The 25488-nt window shown below is 33.4% G+C and overlaps 1 protein-coding gene and 1 non-coding gene across 3 annotated transcripts; both read left to right on the top strand.

Annotated features, from left to right (window-relative positions):
* Positions 1-605: 605 nt before the first annotated feature.
* LOC145615868 (small nucleolar RNA R71) lies at positions 606-716 on the top strand. The gene has a single exon (XR_014107444.1). It is a non-coding gene; the product is annotated as a small nucleolar RNA R71 (small nucleolar RNA).
* A 13468-nt stretch (positions 717-14184) lies between these two features.
* LOC145614975 (F-box/FBD/LRR-repeat protein At1g13570-like) lies at positions 14185-22356 on the top strand. Of its 2 annotated transcripts, none has more exons than XM_081670055.1 (5): positions 14185-14337; positions 15341-15430; positions 20069-20908; positions 21146-21301; positions 21582-22356. In XM_081670055.1, the coding sequence occupies exons 2-5, from the start codon at positions 15428-15430 to the stop codon at positions 21864-21866; spliced, it is 1284 nt and encodes a 427-aa protein (XP_081526181.1). In that variant the 5' UTR covers positions 14185-14337; positions 15341-15427; the 3' UTR covers positions 21867-22356. The 2 variants fall into 2 exon arrangements, with proteins under 2 accessions (XP_081526181.1, XP_081526180.1); XM_081670054.1 differs by having other exon boundaries at positions 14195-14337; positions 15338-15430.
* Positions 22357-25488: the final 3132 nt, after the last annotated feature.

Raw genomic sequence — 25488 nt, 5'->3', positions numbered from 1 at the left:
AAGCAGGGTCAGAAGATGTAGTAGGGGCTTGTGATGGGGGTTTCTGGTTAGCATGAGGGTGGTAATATTTTTGTTGTGGAGGGGGTGCTGGTTGTGGTTGTTGTGGAGGTAGAGGGTTTTGAACATTGGTGCTACGGTAAGATAGGTAGGGATGGTTCCGGTGGCCAGGATTGTAGGAATTGGAGTATGAGTTATTTTGCTTATAGGTTTGGAAAGCATTAACTTGCTCCATCGAACTCCTGCAATCTTGCTCAAAATGTCCTACACTTCCACAATTTTCACAAAAAGCATCATTAGCATTATTAGAAACAGCAGAAACATTAGCAACAGAATTAGGAATATTAGTACTAAGATTATCTAATTTCTGGCAAATAGAAGTAAGCTGAGCTTGCATAAGGGTTACTGAATCAACATGATGCTTGCCCTTATTAGCATAACCTCTCGTATTCCCATATTGGGAATTATGGGTCGCCATATCTTCAATAACCTAACCTGCATCATCAACATTAAGATTCATAAATCTACCGCTAGCTGCGGAGTCTAAAATTGTCCTTGATGCATTCCCTAATCCATTGTAGAAAGCTTGAATTAACTGCCACTTTGGCAAGTTATGGTGGGGACACTCCCTCTGCAGATCCTTGAATCTTTCCCAAGCCTCATATAATGCTTCATCTGGCTCCTGGGCAAAATTCTGAATGGCGCTTCTCTGTAAAGTTGTTTTCTCTGCAGGGTAATATTTATTATAAAAATTCAAAGCAAGAGTCTCCCAGTTAGTAATACCAAGTGCAGCTCTATTCAAACCATTAAACCACAATTTAGCTTTTCCACATAAAGAAAAGGGAAAAAGAATCTCCCTGATTTGGTCCTGCGTTACCCCATTCTACCTAATAGTATTGCAATATTGACAGAAGTCCGCAATGTGAAGATTAGGATCTTCACCCTTAGCTCCACTGAACTGCTTTCTTTCTATCATCGTTATAAACTGGGGCTTGATCTCGAACTGGACTCCCTCGAGATCAGGTGTAGGAGAAAGATGTGGAAAATCCGTCAGGGACGGCTGCGAATAATCGCTAAGCTTGCGAGGTGGAGGTGGTGGTGGTGTACCCATCTCTAGTTCTGAATCAGAAGAATGCTCCGAATCACTAGAATTAGGTAATGGATTTCTAGGAATATTGTCACTCCCAGAACCTGCCAGAATCTGCCTATAAAAATTCTTCTGTCTATGGAAAGAGCGCTCGATCTCAGGATCGAATGGAATATAACCTGATCTGGAACACCTGGGCATAAACAAAGAACTAAAAAGACAGAAATTAGAACTACCTCAAAGAACTAATGTCCTTTGAGGCAAAAGAAAAATAATCTAGACTACAAAAACAATTAGAAATAAAAATAAAACCGTTTCCCCGGCAACGGCGCCAAATTTTGACAGGCTAAAGTCGTATCACCTAATCAAAAATAATTACCTAAGTCCACTAGCTTATGCAGATAGGGAAGTAGGGTCGAATCCACAGGGAAACAAGTCTTTCTACTCCTAATTAATTATTATAATCTAAATTATTAAAGCAACTAATTTGTTTGTAATTATAAACTACACTACAAAGATTATGAGTAAGGAGAATAAATAAGGAAGAAATCAATGATAATAAGGCCTAGGGCATAGGTTCACTAATAAACAATATTCCAGGGTAAAACATAATAATCAATCATCAATAATGCATTAATTAATCAGATCATAAAGGGCTTTCGCTACGTATTACAATCACAGAATTAATTTACCGATATTAAATCTCATCTCTCGAATCTCGACCTAACCATTTATAAATTAATCTGCCTATTGAAACTAAGCCTAAACATCAATTCTCATCTCTCGAATCTCGAATTAATATTGCTAAACTCATACAATTAAACCTGGCCAAATCTAATTGCATAGCATTCAAACAATCAATAGGAAATCAATTAAGCATTAATAATCAATAATCATAAAATTACCCCTTCATATTATTTATTAGATCCCCATAAACCTTAGAAAGAGAACTACTCAGACATGATTAAAGCTAAACAAAATATAATAATTAAACAAGACATAAGAAATTGAATGAATAAAAATAATGAGATTAATAAGAGAGAAATCGTACCAAGACGGCGGAATTACAATGGAGTTTAGAAAACAAGAGAAGGTAAAGTCTAGAGAGAGAAAGTCTAAGTAGAGAGAGAAGGAATTAAAAACTAGAGTGTAGAGAAGTGAAAAAAGAAGTGTCTAATCTTGCCTAATAAAATTACATTAATACTAAGCAAGAATTATCCGCTAAACAAAACTAATCGGAAATAATTGACCCCTTAAAACACACGCGCCCGGTCGCCTTTTTTTGTCTCCTAAAGCTTTCTCGCGCCCGGTCGGGCGCGTGCTCCGGGCACGGCACTTCTTGAATGGTGTCTCGCCCCGCCCGGCCGGGCGCGCCTTCGGGCGGCCCTTGGTGGATCCGGGCGAGGCTTTTTAGCCTCGGGCTTCTTCCTTTGGGCCTCTGAACTTGGCCCAAGTGCCTTGTATCTCCAAAACTGGGCCCTTAGTCACCGATTTGCTACCTCCAATCGGTCTTGGGCTATCGAAAGTGGTCGCGGTCTTCCAACACTTGTAGATGCTCCTCAAAAACCCGGGAAAATGCTCCAAGTACGCAAATTCCTACAAAACTCAAGCAAAACTACCAAAGCACTGGAAAACACAAATTAGTAATAAAAGTGGCTCGCAGGAGCCAAAAACACTACTAATTACGACCAAGGGACGGGGGTAAATATATATCTAAAATGAACACATCAGTGTGCACACTTGGGAGAGGAATTGGTTTTAATATGAGGATTGGTTTTAAAGTAATTGAATTGGTTTTATTGATTATTGATATTAGAATATTGAGAATTTGTTTTGAATCATGAGTTTGGAATTATTGGATTAATTATTGGAAATTGGTTTTAAAGCATGTTTGCAAATAAATTGAGTTTAATTATCTTGCACTTATCGTACTTAGCATATTTTGCTAACCCGTACTTCTTATTTTGTTTTGGTTCGCCTTGTTTACCGTAATGGTAAGCAATGTTGCTTATTTTCTGGTGGGGTCAATAATTGATGTATTGGAGTCCCAGGATTGGTTTCAACTAAATTATGAATATTGGTCCTTGTATTTATTTTTTAGTACTCATGACATTGGTTACTATTTATGGTTATTATTAATAAAGAAGAGTATTGAAGTTTCCGCTGCAAAGTATTGGTTTATTTTAGTAAGTTAGAGTAGCCTTGCGTAATCACACGGCGGTAATACGCCTAAGTCTATTTCTATGGTATAATTATACGTATTATACTAGTATTTCCGTAGAGGGAGATTTGGGGGTGTTACACCTTACTACTCCAAGCTGAAAATTTCTCCGCACAAATTGCCAACCTAGCAGCCGTCTGGACACTAGCCAAGCTCTCTCATGCCTCTGCAATTACCTTGCCACACTCTCCATTTGACAACCATAGTGACTCAAATTTAAAGAGCTTTTCTTTCCTTCCCCTCTCGTAGTAATTCCTAGCCGTCAGCATAATTGGGGCGTGATCAGAATGACATATAGGAAAATGTCTCACCTCCGCATATGGCAATAAGGAGCACCAACTAATGTCACCCAAGAATCTGTCCAGCCGTTCTCCTTTAAAAGTGGCTGCAGTCTTGCCTCTTTTCCAAGTATAACAGCTTCCATGGTACCCCATATCTTTCAGTCCACAGTCATTGATGGCAAAGCGAAAATTATCCATCAACCTCTCCTCCCTAGGCACACCTCCCTCCTCCTCTACATGACTAATGATTTCATTAAAATCCTAAAACATTATACACGACAACGCACTACTACTTTTTACTCTAGACATCATCGACCAAGTTTGGTGCTTATTTTCCTTTTTAGACCACCCATTAACACCAATAGATCACCATACTGCCACATTATTATTGAAACACCCTAGAAATTCCTTTCCTTTAAATACCCAGATTACTCTTTTAAAATACGATTTAGGAATATCTAAGACATTACCGCCACCGTGAAAACGGCTAAGGCAATTATCAAAGATACACAGCGGAAGACTTAGAATCAAAATCCGTTCAAAACAAGTCAACTTAGAGACAACCAAACGTAAGTAAAGTTTAAAACCAAAACAAACGAAGTCAAATAAAATCAAACTACAATTTGGAACCATTAAAGGCCCTTATTCAAAACTGTTCCAAAACCAACCTTTGCGTTAGTCCACACAAAAAGTATCATAAATAAATAAAGCATAAAACACATCGTAAACTAGCATGATTCACTCTTCACTCATGCCCCGTCATGAATATGTTTCAACCTGAAAAATTTATCTCTACTTGTCCCCACTACTCTCCATTAAAAATGGGTCATCATAGAGCCAAGATAAAGACATGGCCAAACACACAAACACACACAATTAGCAAAGCTGAGTATATAAGCGTAATTAAACACACTAACATGTTTTCACACATCAACACACACTTACCTCAATGCACCTGTTTACAAGCACACACAACAATCAACAAGACACTTTAACTAGACACTAAATAATTCATTTAGCGTTGATTACGCATCGAACGGGTTTCCAACTATACCTCCCCCAAATATATTGAGGTTAACTAACACGGGAGCTAATCGTGCCAGCGACAAAACCACTCAAAGGTGGCGGAATTCTTGCGCATAATAATAAATAAAAAGGAATGTACAGCGTCCTGTACTCCATTAAAAGTTATGGTTAAATATAAAACCCCATAACTCCCCCCATTGTTCATACTCAAGGTATATACGTTCCAAGAGTTTTTGGTGCGTAATCTCTTTCACTTTACGTTATTTACATATTATTATACTTGATGATGACTCTCAAAGCATAATAAATCAATCAACAATAATTATTCAATCAACCAAACATACCAATTTAATTCTTGAATAATTAGTGACCACATATTATTTAATGTTGAACCCTTTTTAATTCTATCTCAGTGTCAAAGACACCTTAAACGCATAAAGCGCCAAAAATCCTATCCCTCGGTGTTAAAAACACCTTAAGTGCACAAAGGCACCAACATACTATTTATTCCTTGTATACATAGACATTTACATAGCTCCTTCCTCATGCTTAAAGCATCAATAAAAATATATGAACCATAATAAAATTCCTTTTCAATATTCCAAGCCAAATTAAATAATTAGTTTAATTAAACATGCTCTTTATCATGCCATAAATAAATATGTGGTTCATAAATAATATTCCAAGCTACTATTTTCCAATCAATAATCCATCATACATAAATCATGCTTCACAATTCAATCACTAATAACATCCAAATCACAATTTTCATTCCAAACCTAGCATGATATTACTTATAATCAATCTAACACATTTAGCATGCTACTACATTAACATAATTATGCTAAGTACGCGAACGTACCTCAATAAAGCCCTTAAAGTGGCCGAAAACACTACAACAATTCCCGAATCAAGTCTCCTACATAAAGGGACAATAATACTAAATTAATTACCCTTGTATACACAATTTCCAGCAACTTAAACTCACTTTAAACCATTTAAAATAATCTGAAAATTATATAAAAACCCCTAATTAAACTCCTTTTTAATAGGTAATCACACCCTTTTTTAAAAAAAAATCACAATTATATTACTTTAAATAAAATTCCAGCATTTTAAACTAATCAAAAACCTCTTTAAAACTTCATCAAAATACATCTTTATACTTAAATTATCCATAGAAAAATTAAATTATCTCTTACCCTTTAAACTCAAGGATAAAATTTAAAGCAGTAAAAAAAAAAAAAAAATTTGTTAAAAACCAAAAACTGCCCGAAAATCATATTTAGAGGCTGAATTTGGCCACGAGAGGGTGGTGCTCACTACCAAAGGTAGTGAGTCTTTCTTAAAACGTTGTTTTCACATGGAAAACACTACTTTTTTTTATCAAAATTGGATGAGTTTAGAACCTGGTCAGGATTAAAACGGGATTAACATTAACGAATGGAAATCTAAAAATTAAAACACGAATTTACGTGTTCAAAATAATATGGAATTAAGTTAAACTAATTAGTAGTTATAATCACCAAAATTTCAAAACATCATTACTATAAAAACCCTAAATCAATTGTTCATGAAAACCCTAAAATCATGATTTTCAATAATTAAAAACCCTAGGTTATAAAAATTACAAAATTGAAAAATTATGACAATTATTAAATCTGAAATTATAAAGTTTAATCATCAACAATACAATTTGATACTAATTAATTTCAAACAATAAAATCAAAATCCATAAATCAATAATTATAATTACACAAATTAATAAAACAAAAGAGAAGAAAATAAGACTAACCTTTTTGTGTGGAAAATTTTTGGGGATTCATGGAGTATTTATAGAGTAGAGAGTGTAGGGTTAAATTGGGCTTATAAAAATGTGGGCTTAAGTTATGGGATAGGGTTTAAGTTATGGGTTTTGGAATGAGTTTTTTCGATAAGGGTATGTAGGAATAATTTACATTGCCCAATAATTAATAAATGTTTGGCCCAAAATATATTTTACTTTTATAAAACCTTATATTTAAAATATTTTAACCCTTCAAATATTTAATCAAAATAATTGAGCCCTTAACAATACATTTTATTAATACTTAAATACTTTATAAAAATACATAAAAATATGGGGTATTACAATTATGGTCACAAATTTCGGCTTCAAAATGATGAGCAGATAAAGATATTGTTTCCACATTAATGTCCTTCCACCAAAAACCCATACCTCCGGAATTATCATTACTACTAATACATAGGCCATGAACATAAACACAAGTATTACGTACCCTCTCCAAACTCTTTGAATCAATCATAGTTTCCATGAGAAAACTATGTTCGGCTGCTCTCTTCAACACCAATCTTGGAGAGTCTTAACTGTCTAAGGGTTGTCAAGCCCTTGACAGTTCCTACTCAAAATTTTCATTGCTCTTCGAGGAGTTGGATCACACCACACCCCTCTACTTGATTTACCCCGTCTCCGGCAACAACATTCACACTTGTTTTTATTTTTTTTATGATTTTTCCACCACTCACCACAACAGACTCCCCACTCACACCCCCCTCTGCCCCTCTTTTAGCGCCTAAACCTAAGAAAGACTGCCCACCAGACTCTCCTATCAAAATATCCCCCTCATTATATTTTGTAATTCTTTTCCACGTCTTCTTCCCCATTATATTCCCTTAATTTGGCACATAACTCACCAAACCCACCCCAACATATGCACTCTACATCTTCTCACTCACTTCTAACAGCCCCTCACTCTCCTCACACACTACATCCTTATTGCCCACACCATCTGGCTTCAAAACTTCATTGTTACCTACCTCTAGCTCACTTCCCCTCTTTATCAATCCATCATAACCATCATTCACCCCCCCTCGGCCTTAGGACAAGTTGTTGGGTATTTTCGTCTATGACAGTCACCAATTTAGCTTCCTTTCTCCGCGGGCTTTGATCACATACATCGATCACAAGGGCAGCAAATTTGAGCTTCCTTGCTACCCATTCAGCTAGGCCCCAACTTAACAGCTTCAAGATCATTATATGAGATTTTACGACTACCCTTATTCACAAACATCTTATTCAAAAACTTTCTCTCCATATCTCTAGATGCCATAGCAGATTGGGTGAGTTAAAAAGGGGAAGCTCTCATCCAAGGACCGTATTGGTATATAACTTCCGAAGCAGTATTCTCCTTTACCTCCTTCTTCTCACATTCCTTATCAGTGTGGTCTACGCAACCACAATAGTAGCAAAAATCACCTAACCTTTCAAACTTGATGTCGATTCATGCATTTCGGCTTCGAGTCGCTAGTTGCCATGAAGAGCCCTCTTCTTAACGGTTTGTGGACATCAATCATGACTTTGATTCAGATAAACTTCCCCAATCCCAAAAGATCACAATCGTCTAATTCAAGAAAACCCCCCAAACAGTCCCCAATCTCCTTCAACACACCATGGCTTTGTTTATTAAATGAAACATCAATAAGACGCACCCGCATTGGTGTTCGATTGATGGCGATTTCTGGGGGTTGTTAGTCACCATTTATTTCTCCAACCAGCATCAATTTGTCATCGAAAAACCATGGCATTCCCTCAATGATTTTCTTCTTATCATCTTCATTAGAGAATTGGAAGATAAAAAGGTTACTATCGATCATCTTTATCACAATACTTCATTCATTCGCTAAACATTTGTCAAGGTTCTTTTCATAGCCTCGACATTGAAAGGTTTCATAGTACATAGCCTTCCAACTAGAGTCGATCGAGTTTGGAACAGAGGTTTATCATCGCCAGCGTTGTCATACAAATTCACACCAATTATCGCATTCTCATCCACGGTTAATTTTAGTTTCTCTCGTCCCTTAATAATATCTTCCGCCATTGTTGAGAAAACAGAAGATTGATTGAAAAAACAGGGGAATTAATCGAAAGCACAAGCAAAAATTACAGGAGAAAACCACAAGAATTACTACGAAAGACCACAAAAACTCAACCCTAGGCAAGGACTAGATACCCTAGACCAGGGACAAGTGATGTTATTTGCTTAAATGCAAACAATAATATTTGATCAAGATCAAATTCTTTAAAAATATTCCACCGAAATTACATCTTCTTGAAAAAAAATTATATATTTCCTTATTATTCCATAAATAATTTCGTATTTACATAAAAATGGTAAATATTATTTTTTTTTTTTTAGACAAAAATGGTAAATATTATTGCTCATTTATATATTGACAAAAAAAAAACTTTATTTAAAAATAACTTCTTTAAAAAAAAAGAATTAGTAATTAATTATTAAAAAAATATACTAAGGTCACACGAAAAATTGACACGTGTCATTGCTGGTGTGTCTTTTAGTACATAGTTATTGATTGATATATCAATGTTTATTTAAAATCATATCATCATTAGAGTTACAATACAAAAGTTAAAGGTTATTAATTACCCAAAAAATGTGGTTCGATGTACACTAATAATATTAATGTTAATTAGGTGTACATAAAAGTTTTTGTGTGTGTGTTTTTTCTTTTAAAAAAAAATCTATGGTCTCCAATAAAGCTATACAGTCCCCATTAGACATTTGGGGAATACAACGCGCTTTATGTACAGTTGATTTGACCACACCTTGTGGGCCGCTTGTACATCGACAAAGTAACCCTACAACACTTGTAATACCCCATATTTTCATACGTATCTTCCAAATTAATTGATTAGGAATTATTTTATAAAAAGGGTATTTTAGTAAATTTATTATTTGGAACCAAAATAATATTTGAAATTTGGCGCCAAAAGCATTTTTGAAAACTAACCATTATTTTGGATAAGAATTATTATCCATTTATCTTATCTTAAAAACCGGATTATTTACATATTTTGGATATTTTAATTAAAGCAAAATTATATTTTATTAATTATATTTTAAATGGCCGAAAATTCCCGTTTATTTAGCTAGGAAATTTGGATTTTCTATGTATAGAAAATCTGATTTTCTTAGTTAATTATTGGTGAATAATTGGTATTTGACTAATTAATTATTTATTTAATTATTCTATATTATTTACACAATTATTTTTATTCCTTAAACCGAGCAAAATCTTCCTAAATACTAGTAAGGGAATCTCCTATTTTCCTTAATTCTAATTCTCCATCTTTTTAGTATCCAATCATTATATTCTCTTGCCTTTTGTTCCTCTTGATTATTCCCCAAGTAATTCTAATTTCCTTATTATTTTTCATGACATACATATCTTCCATATTCAAGTATATACAATCACTTTAATATCCAAACTTTCCTTAATTCTTTATTCACTTCTCCAAGTAATCTCTTAAACCCTAATTACCATAATTCTTCCTACATTTTCCTACCATAATTCATGCTCATACTAGCCTATAAATACCCCTTCATACCTCTCACATTCTTCACACCAATTCTCTTCTTTTCTTCTCCTCAATTTTACACAAATCATCCCGTTTATCTTTGAAGTCAATTTTCGGGCACTTCTGGTCAGTTTTTGGGGTATTTACGTTTCACAGAAGATTGTTCCTCTCGAAAAATCCTCGAGGTTAGGCTCAAGAATCACCCAATTCGGAGTTATATAAAATGAGTTATAGCCTCTGCAAGTTCTGCCTATTATTTCCTACGCAAATCCAATTCTTCTCTTTTCCTTGGTTTCTTATCTTTTCTTCTTCTCTTCTCTTATTTAAGTATTATTATTATTATTATTATTATTATTATTATTATTATTATTATTATTATTATTATTATTATGGGGGATTTATAAAAATTATTATGAGTAGTTTTAATTATATAAAATCATATTTTTAATGATGTTTATGAGAAATTAATTAAAAGGTTCATGTACATATAGTTGGGGGTTTTTAATTATTTGTTAACCTTATATTGATTAAGGTTATATTTATTTGTAGGGTGTATTCAACCAAGATTCTTGAGGCTCTTTTGGTGTGTATAGCTAAGCAAGGATCAAGGTACGTTAGGTGGCTAGATACCTTTGAAAGTTATTGGTTTGAATAACATGTTTTATATGATTTGATTGGTGATTGAATTAAGTTGATTTGAATTATAATTCTGAAATAAATTATGTTTAAAGATATTGATAAAAGTATTTTGAATGATTGATTTTCAAATCATGTTTTTGAATGGTTTGAATTACTTATCGTGTTTAAAGAAAGGATTTGATTTTAAAAGGTTTTCAAGGAAGAGTTATTGATTTTGAAAAGTTATTAATATGAGATTTTATTCTCAAGTATTTATTTAAAAGTTTGACTTTGAAAGTATGTGGAAGGAGTTTGAATTATATTGGAATTATTGGATATTAAAAGGATTTATTATTGAACCATTGAAATATTATTATTAATGCTTTATAAGCATGTTGGTAATCCCACTATGCGGATTTGGTTTATTGATAAGACTATGGACTTTGTATGACCTAATCTTTCCTCAAGAATAGCCTTGTAATATAAGGAGACTAGCTTGGGGGGTGTGCACACTTGGGTGAGGAATTGGATTAAAAGAAATTGGTTCAAAAAGGAATTGGATTTTAAAGGAATTGGTTTATCAATTATTTTGAATGTTGAATCATTGGAATTGGTTTTAAACCATGAGTTTGGAATTATTGGATTATTTATTGGAAATTGGTTTTAAAGCATGTTTGCAAATAAATTGAGTTTACATTATCCTGCACTTATCGTACTTAGCATATTTTGCTAATCCATATTTCCTATTTGTTTTGGTTCGCCCTGTTTACCGTAATGGTAAGCAGTGTTGACTATTTTCAGGTGGAGTCATGAATGAGCATATGGGAGTCCTAGGATTTGCTTCACCTAGTTTAGGAATGTTGGTCTTGTGTTTATTTTGAGTACTCATAACAATGTTACTATTTTTATAAGTATTAATATAAGAAAGTTGAGTTTCCGCTGCAAAGTATTGGTTTTATTTAGTAAGTTTGAGTAGCCTTGCGTAATCACGCGGCGGTAATACGCCCAAGTCTATCTCTATGGCATAATTATACGTATTATACTGGTATTTCCGTAGAGGGAGATTTGGGGGTGTTACAACACTGACCGAGTAAATCCTGTTGTAATACTGACTAAATAACCCCTATAACACAGATGGAATAACCCTTGCAACCACATATGCAAGTTGGAGTGGTCTCTATATATTAAATAGGAAAATTTGTCAAAAACAACCTTTCAAAGTGTCCACTTTATTTAAAACAACCTTTTAAATTTATTTTTGCAACTTCAGACCACATTATAAATTTTTTTTACCAAAGACAACCTAATGCTACTTTCCGGCGTTAACTCTATTGTTTCGATGTTGTCCATGAGTGTGTGAGGCACATGACCTCATATATTGCTAGTTACACCCCTTTTCCCTCCAATCAACTCCTATTAAAATCTTTCAAAGTAACAAATCACTTTAAGAGAGGAGGGGGTTTACTACGAGTGAATTGGAAAGAAAGGGGTGTAATTAGCAATACATGAGGTTACATGCCTCGCACACTCGTGGTCAACATCGAAAAAATAGAGTCAATGCCGGAAAGTAGCAATAGGTTGTCTTTGATAAAAAAAAAAAAATTATAATGTGGTCTGAAATTGTAGAAAAATGTTTAAAAGGTTGTTTTAAATAAAGTGAACACTTTAAAAGGTTGTTTTTGACAGATTTTCCTTTTAAATATACAATTTTATTTACACTAGGGTACTTTTTATTTATGTTCGGGTAGTTTTTTATTTTAGGGCAAATTTACAACTAATAGTAAACATTTATTGTAAAACCTAATATTTTAAAAGTTTGTGTCTACATTATGAGGCAAAGAGAGTATTTTTCATCATGTTGATCAAGATAATAGTACACATGAAGGGTAATGTACTTAGTATTAGTCTATTGGATATGTGAATGGGCTTGATTCATTCAATTCTAATCCAAAAGGGAAAATATAATCGAGATATAAGAGATGATCATTTACGGGTTTGGGCGGGAAACGGGCCGGGCTTATAGTTCATACTTTGTCCAACGGGCTTAATCTAGCAAACTCAATCCCTTGTATGCTGGCTTGACAATTTGTCCATACCCGCCCTATTAAACGGGACGGGCTTGTCCGTTAGCTAATGGGCTTAAAATCTTAGTTCTAATTTTATTATTTTTAGAACTTTGTTTTAATTGTTATAAACTCTTAGTAATCTTATTATTATCTATTTATGTTACGATTGTTTTGATTAAGTTGTCTTAAATATTTCTTGATGACAAATGATAAAGAAATTTTTTTAAAAAATTGAAATTGTGACATATGTTAGTGAAAATAATGAAAGAACTTATATAATAAGTCTCCGATGATAAAATATATATATAAAATATATAGTTATTGCAGCTAATAATAACTTATAGTTCAATACACTTTCTTTGTATTTTTTTTCTATAAATATGTGTATAATTTAACAAACTAAAAACACTTATTAAATTATTTTTATTCAAAGGGTCGGATGGGTTAGCCAGTGTTACAAATTGTCTTGTTCATGTCCGCCTATTTATATTAGCAGGCTGGCCTTAGCTAGTCCATCCAAATATTCAAATTTTCCCAATATTGTTGTCCAAACCCGGCCATTTTACGGGCTGAGTCGAGCGGGCTGTCCCATCCATGAACAACTCTACGAGATATATAGTGAAAAAATCGGCTTTTTTTTTTTTATATATCTCTATTTCAATTTTTTTTTATATTCAACAATGAATTAAAAATATTATACGTGCTATTAAGTAATGTGATAAATGGGCAAACATTATTGTGATTAACATGTTATGATGAAATTAAAATAATCAATTATTGTAAAGGATTTCACTATTAAGCATTAATCTAATTGTTTTTGGTGTTTTTGTCCCTTGGTAGAGTTACGTCACAAAGTCTGGTCCGCCTCGAGCTGTACTTGCAAAAACACGGAGACTCCGGTTGTTGGAGCTCCGCCTCCGACGGTCAAGTTAGTAACTTGAAAAGGAGAAAAGAGTGCGGAAATTTAGGTGGGTATCTGCTCGGATTCCAAGCTCAGGTGTTCTCTGATGAGAGAGAATGTGTGTAATAAATGATTGTAGATGTCCCCAAAATGGGGGAATATCTCCCTATTTATAGGGTCGTTGGGAATTGTGCCCCTCCCTAGGTCACTCTGACCTAAATCTGGTGGGCTGCGCCGCAAAGTGCGGAATCTTGGGAATTGGGCCCTTAAAGGCCACAATTCTGATGGGTTTATGAGATATCCACGTGTCAGCTGGTGAGTGGTCTTTGATGACCTGCCAGCCCTTGACACGTGGAGCTCTCTCATTGGTCCATGTGTCTAGGGTATTTTTACCCTAAACACTAATTATAGTAGTTTAAATATTGCGAAATTTAGAAGCTGAACTTTATAAACCGTGCAATTACACGGGAATTATACTAGTTTTTTTTACCTAAAACATGGTAAAATAAGTTATACTACGTACAATGAATCACATTATATACGTGTCACACTTTTTTTTTTTTTTTTTTTTAAGGGAAGTATACGTGTCACACTTTCAATTATTATTACAAAGTATTTATTTTTCCTTTAAAACCTTTCACAGTTTCACGCTTACGCTGCACCCCCTCGGCCCTCTCCCTCTCTATCTCTCTCCTCCATTGAAACTTACTCTGAATTCTCCATTGAAATGGCTACTGATCTTTCTCTCCTAAAGTAACTTTGAGTAAGATATCTTTGTTTTTTTCTTTTTCATTTCCTTTTATGTGTAAACCATTGAATATCAATTTCTCAATCTAATGTTAATCATTGATTTAATCATCAGTATAATCTATTTAGGCTTTTAGGGTTCTTTAAAGATGAATTATTTGCACATTTTTGGATATAATTATTGAAATCATGAAAAATTATAATGAGCAATTTCTTTGCTATTCATAATGTGATTTTTCGAGCCTGCATTGATATTGGTATTGATTTGGGAGTAAAATTTGGTTTCGATTGATTGCAACCCTTTGTAATCTGTTGATGAAATCATGAAAATGTACCTTTTTTTCCTTCTCACTGGTTCCGGGGTGGCCGCCCGGCGCCCGGTGACCCTGGCTCAGGGATAGTTCTGGTTGTTCTTAATTCTTTCTTCTATTTGAAATAGGTTTGGCTTGAATCTAAGGTTTGATTTCACGCTGTCGTTAATTTAATTTTCAGTGTTATCAATTTAGGGTTTTGTCTAAGGTGGATTATTGAACTATTGGCTATGTTAATTGAAGTTATGATATCTTATTATGAGCGATTTTGTTGCTTGAAATTTTGCTATGTGCAAATGTACATTGATTTTCTTGAACGAGAAGAATCTTTATGTTTTTTGAGCCTTATGTGATGATTGAGTTGAATCTAATTGCTATTGTGTTGCATTTTTCGAGCCTAATTGAGCCCATTAACCAAGCTGAATTTTTTTGAGTCTATTTCAGCCTGTGTTTTATGTTAGCTGGAGAATTCCTCATTAGAGTCTTACGGATTTTTGATGCTTTACTTGTCCAATAGTCTGGCAATGAATGCATTAGTGTTGTTTTAAATTTGAATATTACTTTTGAGTTTTGTTTGAGCTCTGTTGGTTTCATGTTTGAAAGTTCAATTTATGTTATTTTAGCAGTTATGCTCAGCTTTCCGTGCTTCTTTTTTCTTTCAGAATAGAACTGTTGTATTTACTTCACTTTATGTCCATGTTGCAGTAGAATTTCGAATCGATAAGCATTGAAATGGAAAAAGGATCACCAAGCTTGCTTAGAATATTTTATTAGGCGATTGCTTATTGCAACACTATGGTAAACTTGAGCTTTTTTTCCTAATTAGTGTCAGCATGCATTTTTTTAATTATGTTGTTTTTATTGAATTGCTTTTCTCAAATGAAGATTCATGTCTTTTGTTATGCTTCCCCATCTTCCTTGAATATTTTACTATGTATGTGCAAATTTGTAGTTTAAAGAATTAAAAATGAATTTTGGATTATATACAAGAATTGCCATTAATGAAGCATAGTAGCTGATTTGACTAACGGGGTTCTTTGGCACTTAAGCGCATTATCTTTTAAGTATCATAAAGTTCTTTTGTATATTTGTTACTAGAACCCTTTGGGAATTCTTTTAGTTCAATAATAGGGTTCTCAAATATCTAAAGGGTAAATTATTTACGCAATGTCATATTTGAGTTCTGTTGTTGTGACTTGTGAGCTAGTGGTCATTGTTAGGCCCGCTCTCTTCACCTTATTCATATAAGTTAAATAAAAATCGGTATCTTAATGAACACTATATTTATATATATATATATATATATATATATATATATTAGAAAATCAGTAAAGATAAGTTGTACTTCATTCGTAATATCAATTCAAGTTCAATAAAAACATTAAAACAACTTAATATCAACTTTTACTTCAGCAAAAAAATTTCATTTAGCAAATATAAGGTGAAGAGAACAAGGTCTTAATGTTAATTAATCACTGATAATTTATATATAATACAAAAATTTTAATAAAGCTGGTGGTTACATGATAGCAAATTAAAGACTAGAGAATAGAGATCTTAGTTTGTTATGATATATGGTGGGACTCGTGGGAACGGACCGATTAGTTCCTTGCCTAGCTACTATGAGCAACTTTAAATCGTGCAATTTTGTAATTAAATTTGTGGAAATCATGCATTAGTGAGTCATTATGGGTTGCTTTAAGGGGCTACCACTAAACAATTTGCATCACTTATAAATAAACATGAAAATGAAGCTATTGTGTACTCATTCAGTCCTTTTGTTGGATAGTGGATGTGTTGCTCTCCATTTTTGGCAATATCGGTTTATTAGGGAACAACAAAATAGTTATAAACAAGGGTTAGTGACTCGTTGTGAAACAATGCTCTATGACATATTGCCTTATTGTTTTTACATTATTATAATAATATTATTATCTCTTCCGTTCCCCTTATATTTAGGAAATCTAACAAATATTGCAACATTGTCATATTTTCACATGTTTCTCTCTATCTCTCTCCTCATCTTAAATTCCGTGTCTTTCCCTTGTTGCAGTATTAGTAGAATGCAGGAAGTATTTTTTTCTGATAATTCTAAATTAGTGTGAGACATTTTTTTTGGATGTTTTACCACTTTGTTAATGCCAAATTGTGTGAGAACAATGTTTTTTTACACAGATTTTTCATTGCCATTTTAAGTGATCTACTTTTTGACAATCATATGAATATGGAGCTCAAATAGGAAATAATAATGATGGATCCATTGTATCTACATCATTTGGTATTAAAAATGAGTATACTAAAAGAAAAGAACAAATTCATGTCTAAAAAGTTGGGTTTGAGGGGTTTTGTAGTTGTGGGTCAAGATACACAACTCATGGTTATCTGTTTGGTTTAAGACTAAACTGAAAGATAGCAAAACATTCAACCATTTTCTTCATGAACTCATCTCTTGGATATTATTCAACGACTCCCTTGAAGGGTTATCTGACTAACATAAAGCCTAGAAGTAATAAAACTCTTAATATAATAAGACATCCATAAAATAAACTACCTTATTAATCTTTAACTTGTAGAACAAATCAGACGTATCTCATTATTTAAAAAAAACAAGAAGCTTGGTTATCTCATTAAAACAATGCACTAAATGATGCTTTGCTTTCAAGTCCACATGATTCAATGCATGGCATTTAATGAAGCTAATAATCAACAACAACAGCAGCATCAAAGCCTTAATCCCAAATGGTATATGACATCATCATCAATCATAAGAAATGTTGTAGCTTCATAATTAGTGTGATAGTGTGTTGCTATATAAAATAAAGTAGCATTGAAATCTTTATGTGTTTGTCAAAAAATAAAATAAAAAACGTGTTGCTACTGTATCATTGAAAATTTGAAATCCTTATATAAAATAAAACCAGTCTAGTATGGTAATTGCTACCATCAATGTAAACTACCTGTTGTGAACTGACATAGCTTTGACAGGTTTAGTAGTGTTGTTTTAATGGGAAAAGAAGGTGATTATGATTGATAAACTGGAAATATGAACAAGTAACCGATAAACACAAGCATTCAAGAGGCTGTACTCTCCCAAAATACAAAATAACACTAAATGATAACTCCAGTCAACATTCATCATAATGATCTCGACCTAAACTTTTATTTTATAGAGCAAAACTCACTGCTTGCTTTCTTTCCAAGCTAACCCTAACAAACTTATTATGCCCTTCTCCATAGGTCTGTTCATTACTATACCATAAATGCATTGTTATAATAGAATACCTTATGTAATAATTTTGAGTCTCCTATTCTATTACTAAGAGCTGTATTATCTTTGCCTTAAAAAGTAATATTCAGTAAAACTTTGTTCAAATTGTTAAAAATATGTTTCAACAAGTAACAATAATCTGTTTAATAAAGTAAACATTTGTTTTAATTATTTAAATTTAGTAAATTCAAAGAACAAGTATAACTGCTAATCAGTAAAAACAAGTTCTAATCAATAAAAATCAGTTTCAACAAGTAAAAACAAGATTTATTTAGTAAAAATAATTTATTGTTTAGCGAAATACTTTAAATCAGTAATATGAAGTGAAGATAAACAAAGGTGTAAGTTTTTTAATTTGAGATGATCATATGGATCTAAGAAACGGCAATGGGTATCATGTGATGGACAAATTATCTTTGTTTAAGGTTTCTAGTCACTGCTTATCACATCATGTCCTTGAAGTCTTTTTGGCATCTAAGAAATGGCAATGGGTATGGTCATTTTCCAAATCTGTAAGCTTTAAATAATAAGCATGCAGTCTTTTGGTCTGAAAAACGTCCCATGCTTATCCAGTTGACTATACAATTCCTACGCTGATTAGGAAGGACAAATTAGCTGGAAAAGTTGCTCTTATTGCAAATAACCATTAATTCCATGTGGGTGAATCTATGAGTTTGAAGCAAAGTAAATCTCTTCATCTGTGTCCACGTTCGATCCTTGGAGCTTCCATTAATACTAACCAAATTATGCTTAAAAATAAATTAGGAGATCCTATTGCAGTTCATGCCAAAATAATGGGGACTTGTAATCCATGTATTTGGTTTATCTGCATATATGTGTATCCAAGCAAAATAAGTTAATTTTGTTACCCAACCTCCTGCACAGAACCCCTACCATTAAACCCAAAATTTGCTTACAAAGAAATGCCAATGTTCAACGTCATATAGAGCGAGATTAAAATTAAAATGCAAACAGGATTAAATTACAAATTAACTTACTAATGAATGTGCTTTGAATGTTTGTTTCTTGAACTTTTTTTTTAACTGAATCTTTACCTTCTAAGTCACATTCCTGTAGTTTCCTTGCAATTGATATCTGTAAAAATCCTTTGAAGATATATCAATCATAAGAGCAATCATTGTCCTTTATGTACAAGTACTATTGTGAGTTGGGGGAGGGGGACCTACATCCGATTCTTCAAGTACTAACTATATATACTGTGCATGCATCGGTTTTATCTTTAACCACCATACTTACCAATTTGTCATGCCTATACAAATGGGAAGTGCACAACGGTGTTTACTTGTAGTGCCATCTTGTTATCCTACCTTTGATCAACATAAACTTTCTTCTAGTATCATACAATACAGTCCTCCAAGTAATCTCCTCCTCCTCACATGCGCAGGGACCCTTCTTTATTAGACATATTATCAGTTAAAGAGTTTCATGTGACACATGAAGCAACAGAAATAGACTTACCAAAAGTTACTATACCAGAGAAACCACTGATTTCCCATAAAAGTATGGCCTTTAACTTTTTTTTTTTTACATGAAACACAAAATTATTGCTGGCAACTAGTAATTAATAGAATTTAACTAGAAGCTGATTTAAATTCGACCTGGCTTGAATTTATAAGCTGGCTTGATTTTAGACGAGTGGACCCCAGTTTTCAAATGCAAACATCTAAGCCTAGTTCTTGTATAGGATCATTAGTATGTTGGTTGTATCTTATAGAGCAGTATTTATACTTCTTTTGAAATTAAATAGTTATGTACGATAATGATATGAAAATCTCACCAAAGAATCTACCATTGTCGTGGATAAGATCATGAGTTCATGATAACCCCTGGTACGGATATCCTTGCGATGTTGCTTTAACACAGTTTGGCACTAGAGCCAATCATTCTACCTAGTACAACAGATTTTGGTTTACATGCATTTGATTACACAGCATTTAATGCCTGAGGGGGACTACACTTGCAAGTGAATAGATTAAACATTTGGTAGCTCAGTTGTCAGGCTGTGCTTTTTATTGTAAGATTCTATGTTTGTGCTAAAGAATGGATCATATCTCTAGTCTATGTATGACAGTATAGTGCTGTAAAAAATATCTGCTTGACTGTGTATTTATTGGGCATTTTCATGAGTATTGCTTCAACTATATCAGAGAAGAAGACAACCGCCCAAGGCGCTGTGCAACATGCAGAATCAATCAGATAGACTAAGCAACTTACCAAGCCATATTGTTGATGGGATTCTGTCTTGGTTGTCCATTAGAGATGCGGTTAGGACTAGTATTTTATCGAGCAATTGGAGGTACAAATGGGCTAGTCTACCAAATCTCATATTTGACAAGGACTGCTGCCCATCTAATGATCAAGCTATAGCCAAGAGCAAACTTGTCAATATCATTGATCAAGTTTTGGTACTTCACACTGGCATAATACAGAAGTTCAAGCTATCCCATAAAGATCTTCAAGCAGTCGCTGATATTGACCGATGGATTCTATATGTATCTAGAAGCCCTATTGAAGAATTTGTACTTGAAATTTGGAAGGGTCAGAGGTACAAAATGCCTTCTTCTTTGTATTCTTGTAAGCACTTGCTTCATCTGGAGCTGTTCAACTGCTTGTTAAACCCACCACCAGTTTTCAAAGGTTTTCCAAACTTGAGGAGCCTTGATCTTCAGCATATTACCATGACAGAAGATGCGTTTAATAATCTGATTGTGTGGTGTCCCTCACTAGAGAGGTTGACATTGATGAACTTTGAAGGTTTCTTCAATCTCAAGATTAATGCTCCTAATCTTCAGTTCTTTGATATTGGAGGTGATTTTGAAGATGTTACTTTTGAGAATACCAACATGTTGGCTATAATTTCTATTGGTTTATATATCAATGTTGAAACTGAATTTAATGGAAGACAAAACCATCCAAGCAACATGTTGAGTTTTTTTGCCTGCGTTCCTCATATACAGAGGCTTGAGGTCCAAAGTTACTTCTTAAAGGTATGTTAGTATCATTACCGCACCCCGCACCCCCCCCCCCCCAAACAAATAAATAAATAAATAAATATAAATCACGTTTTAATTAGATATATGAAAGTTTTTGACATGGAATCTTATTTTGTATTACAAGCTTACAGCACCTCTCAGTTTTTACCTTAATCTTTCGAATCTTACTGTTTATATGTGTAACTACTGGTTGCAAAAATTTAACTGTTCTGTGGCTTTGAGATTTTACAGTATCTAGCTCATGGCAATGTGCCAAGTAGACTACCAGTTCCATGTCTTGATCTGTACTATCTCTCCATCCGTATCAACTACTATGATATCAAGGAAAATAAGGCAGCTTTTTGTCTGTTTAAAAGCTCTCCAAATTTGTCTGAACTTGAGATGTTGGTAAGTGCCTGACTTTGATTTTAAACACACCCCTCTCCCCCAAAGGAAGAAAGAAATCAGGAGGAACATGTATGTATCATACACAAGTAGCAAGAAGATATCTTATTGGTTACTAACCTCGATATATAGGAATGGTAATATATGAATTAATTAAATTACGCTATATTTAGGGTTTTAAATATGCTTAAGACTTGTGTCTTCAGAGCTTCTTTTATGTGTGGCTTTTTGTGATCAGGATTTTGTTCGAGATTGAAACATGGTATGTTTTGACAATTTGTAGGCTAGGTATGAGGAGGAATCTATTGCAAAAACAGGAACAACCTTTTGGGAGGAGAAACTTCAGGCCGAATGCGTGTTTCACCAGCTTCGAGTAGTTAGAATTATCGATATTTGTGCGACTAAACCAGAGCTAGATTTTGTGAAGTTTCTGCTTGCAAATTCTCCTGTGCTTGAGAAGTTGACTGTTAAACCGAATAGTGCTGATGGAGGACTGGAATTGCTTAAAGAGCTGGTGCGGTATAAGCGAGCTTCTGTACAGGCAGAAGTCATTTATATGGACACCTAGATTGTGATTTGTGAAAGATCTATGTACATACTTCTGTAAATAGATAGTAACTTTCGCTTGAATTTCAAGCATAGAAAGAAAGCAAAAATCAAGGCCAGCAACAAACTTATCAACCTTGGCATCGTAGCCCCAATGATTGTGGTGCTGACTTGTAACATGGTTGAAGGAAGTTGCTCTTATGTCGGGAACTGTAGCTTTACCCAGCCATGAACATGGCTCAAACGGGCACCAAGGTTGTGGGGATGGGATTTAATTTTAGCATCAAACACCCAAACCTGTGGGTGTTGATACTTGTCGACCAGTCCAGTTTTTAAAGGCCATAGACATGCTCATGCATGATATTATTTGGCATATGTTGTAATCAATTACTATATTATCTAGAGGCTAGATCTTCTTTGAAAGAGTATCCAGGGAGAGAAAATGGAAGAAAATCTCAAAACATGGATTTTGGTTTTTGTCGATCTAATGGAAATTTAGTCTTCATTATCTACATTTTGAGGGTATTCTCTACTAATCTATCTATTTTGAAAAGTTTGTTTCGGGTGTACACTGCACCTAAGGACATTTATGTATTTTAAAAAAATCGATGCACTTACATCCTTCCTTCATACGTTCTTTTAGATTTTCAATTAATCTTTATCGCCCTAGCATTATTTTGTACGGAGTACTATTTATGTTCCAGAGCTTTTTCAGTGCGGCAAGGCACATGGTGCGGCAAGGGTTACTTGTATTCTGGGTTACTTGTTTCTGGAGTTACTTGTGTGTGTTACTTGTATTCTAGGGTTACCTGTATGTGTTACTTGTATTCTGGGGTTATTTGTATGGATTACTTGAATGAGTTAAGTTACACCTACAAGTAACCCCAAACCAAAGCCTCGTACCAAACCAATAACACCCTACAAGTAACTCCTGACCAAAACCGGTAACACCCATACAAGTAACCCCGAAATACAAGTAACACCTACAAGTAACCCCTGAAAAAAACCGGTAACACCCATACAAGTAACCCTAGAATACAAGTAACACCTACTAACCCCTGACAAAACCAGTAACACCTATACAAGTAACACCAGAATACAAGTAACACCTACAGTAACACCATACAAATAACCCCTCCAGCCGCATACAAAAATTTGTATTAATGTTCTTCCCCTTAGTTTCATCCTATCCTGCCTCCTTCGAATCAATAACTGTATACTAAAAGACACACCAGCAATGACACGCGTCATCACCTGGTGTGTCCTTAATTTTTTTTTTTTTTTTTTTTTTTTTTTTGAAATTATATTAAAGAAACAATTTTATACAAAAACAATTCCCTAATGTTATACAATATAATTATTAAAAATAAAAAAGATTTGACATATCTTTAACACAAATTTTTAAAAACATAATTTTTAGTATTGTCTACATCAATTTATACCTTATATATCTTTTGTAATTCAGTACTTTGATCAAATTTGTCAACTATATACTTTGATTTTTGTTGTTTATAAAAACCAATTATAATGATTGTTTAATAATGGTTATTGAAAATTACCGCGCATGGAACGGAAACTAACCTAGTTAAAATCCGAATTCGAGGTTGGGGCGAATTCGGTTTTCATTTATCCCTTTTTTCCTGTTTTTTAAGGAAAATAAGGGACCGCCGTATTCCGGTTCTCTGAGTTTCCCTCGACAATGCCGGATATTTCTCAGATGCCGGGTGGTGGAACGATCGATTCAATCGAAAGGCTAGGAATCGTCTTCTCCTATGCCGACACTACTAAGTCAAAAGCCTCATTTTTTTTCTCCATTGCCTAAATTTAGAAATCTTGCTTTTTTCTATAAAGATTTGTTGATTGTCATGCGATAAGGTATACAAAAAGCTTTTTTTTTTTTTTAATTTTTTTATTTTTATTTTTTTTGAAATACATCAAGCTACCGGTAAGAGTATGATTACTACTTTTTCTCAAAAAAAAAAAAAAAAAGAGTATGATTACTACTTGGTACAACTTTTTAATTTTTTTTAATTTTTTTTTGTTGTGAAATAAGGAGAAATATGAGAGATTAAGAGAGAATTAATCTATCCATGTTATTCTATATGATAGGGGTATATATACATAGAATATTATAAGTAGGGTTTGTTTAGATAACAATAAACCCAAGATCTAGAATATTCTGGAAACATACAAAGAGGATAATGGATATCCACACAATATTTTCATAACACTCCCCCTTGGATGTCCATTATCGAAGATTGTGCCTCGTTAAAACCTTAATAGGAAAAACCCTATGGGATAAAAACCTAATTAAGGAAAAAGAGTACAACATTCTTCGTAATACGCTCGATATGCTGCCTCATTAAAAACCTTACCAGGAAAACCCAATGTGGGACAAAACCATGGTCAAGGGAAAAAGAGTGCAACGCGTATTTTCTCCCCCTGATGAATACATAACTTGAGATCTTATAGTGCCGCAACAATGTATCCAATATGTTTGCATATCTTCTCATATGTAGTAAGTAAAATATCATTAGTTGATCTTCAATTCTCTTAAACTGAAGTTGCGTCTTCAATTCTTCAAGTCTTCTCGTGAACATGTGAAGTGTTTTCATTTCACCATACATGTGTTTATCTCTAATATCATTATTTCAAATCTCGATCTGTTTAGTAGTTGATTTAAAAATTAAACTAATACGATTATGACTTCTTCTGGAAGTCGTTAATGATAGAAATTGATAATCATTATTTGATCAAACTTCATTAATAATAATTTGATGACAAAACTTGATATCATTAATGTCATTCTTCAATTTCATATGAATTAATATAACACATGTAATTATTACATTTATCATGGTTCTTCTAGACCATAATAAAATAGTTTCACACATAAGTATCCCGTTGATATTCTTTAGAATATTCATAATTGACATGATAGTTCTTTTGCAAATACAAATAGTAATTCACTAACTTTCATATGCTCAATCTTCAGGTTGAGATGTCAGTAGTCACATTGACTTATCAAGAGTTTGATAATAATTGAATTGCAATATTCAAGATATAAACTTTGCAGGGCTGAATATTTAAATACGTCGTACATAAGTTCTTCAGGAACTCTTCTTACATGATTCATAACATGCTATTCAATCGACATCATCAATATTTTCATCACAAGTATAAGCCCATTGGAACATAAGTATGTCTTTCTAATATTCCATCAGAGTTGTAAATATGTCTTACTATACTTTGAATGAACATTGACATACACCACAATTATTATATAGATTTTAAAGCATGCAATATGAGATATAAAAATATGATAACATAATTAACAAATTATACAATGAGTAATGCATTTACAACTTCGAACATATGTAATGAATAATCCAATAACCTAAGACTCACACATGCATATGAATATAAATAAGACTCGAAATAATGCAAGACACTGTACAGTGTGGATTTTAAAAATCCATATTTCTTTGGACTTCTGGTCCATGATAAACTTTTATTATTATCATTATGTCGACATTAAAATGGACATATATTTTAGATCCCTTATTCACTAGTCCATTATATCATGCACATGCATTATTTATCGGTTCCATCATATACCGGTATCATCATATTATTCCTCAAGA

The sequence above is a fragment of the Chenopodium album genome, chromosome 25 (assembly GCF_948465745.1).
Source record: "Chenopodium album chromosome 25, dcCheAlbu1.1, whole genome shotgun sequence".
NCBI classification, from domain to species: domain Eukaryota; kingdom Viridiplantae; phylum Streptophyta; class Magnoliopsida; order Caryophyllales; family Amaranthaceae; genus Chenopodium; species Chenopodium album.
This window is presented reverse-complemented; position numbering and strand designations above follow the sequence as displayed.

Coding starts and splice junctions, on each gene's coding strand:
- LOC145614975 (XM_081670055.1), top strand. Junction 20,909..21,145: donor TCCAAAGTTACTTCTTAAAG/GTATGTTAGTAT, acceptor GAGATTTTACAG/TATCTAGCTCATGGCAATGT. Junction 21,302..21,581: donor TGTCTGAACTTGAGATGTTG/GTAAGTGCCTGA, acceptor GACAATTTGTAG/GCTAGGTATGAGGAGGAATC.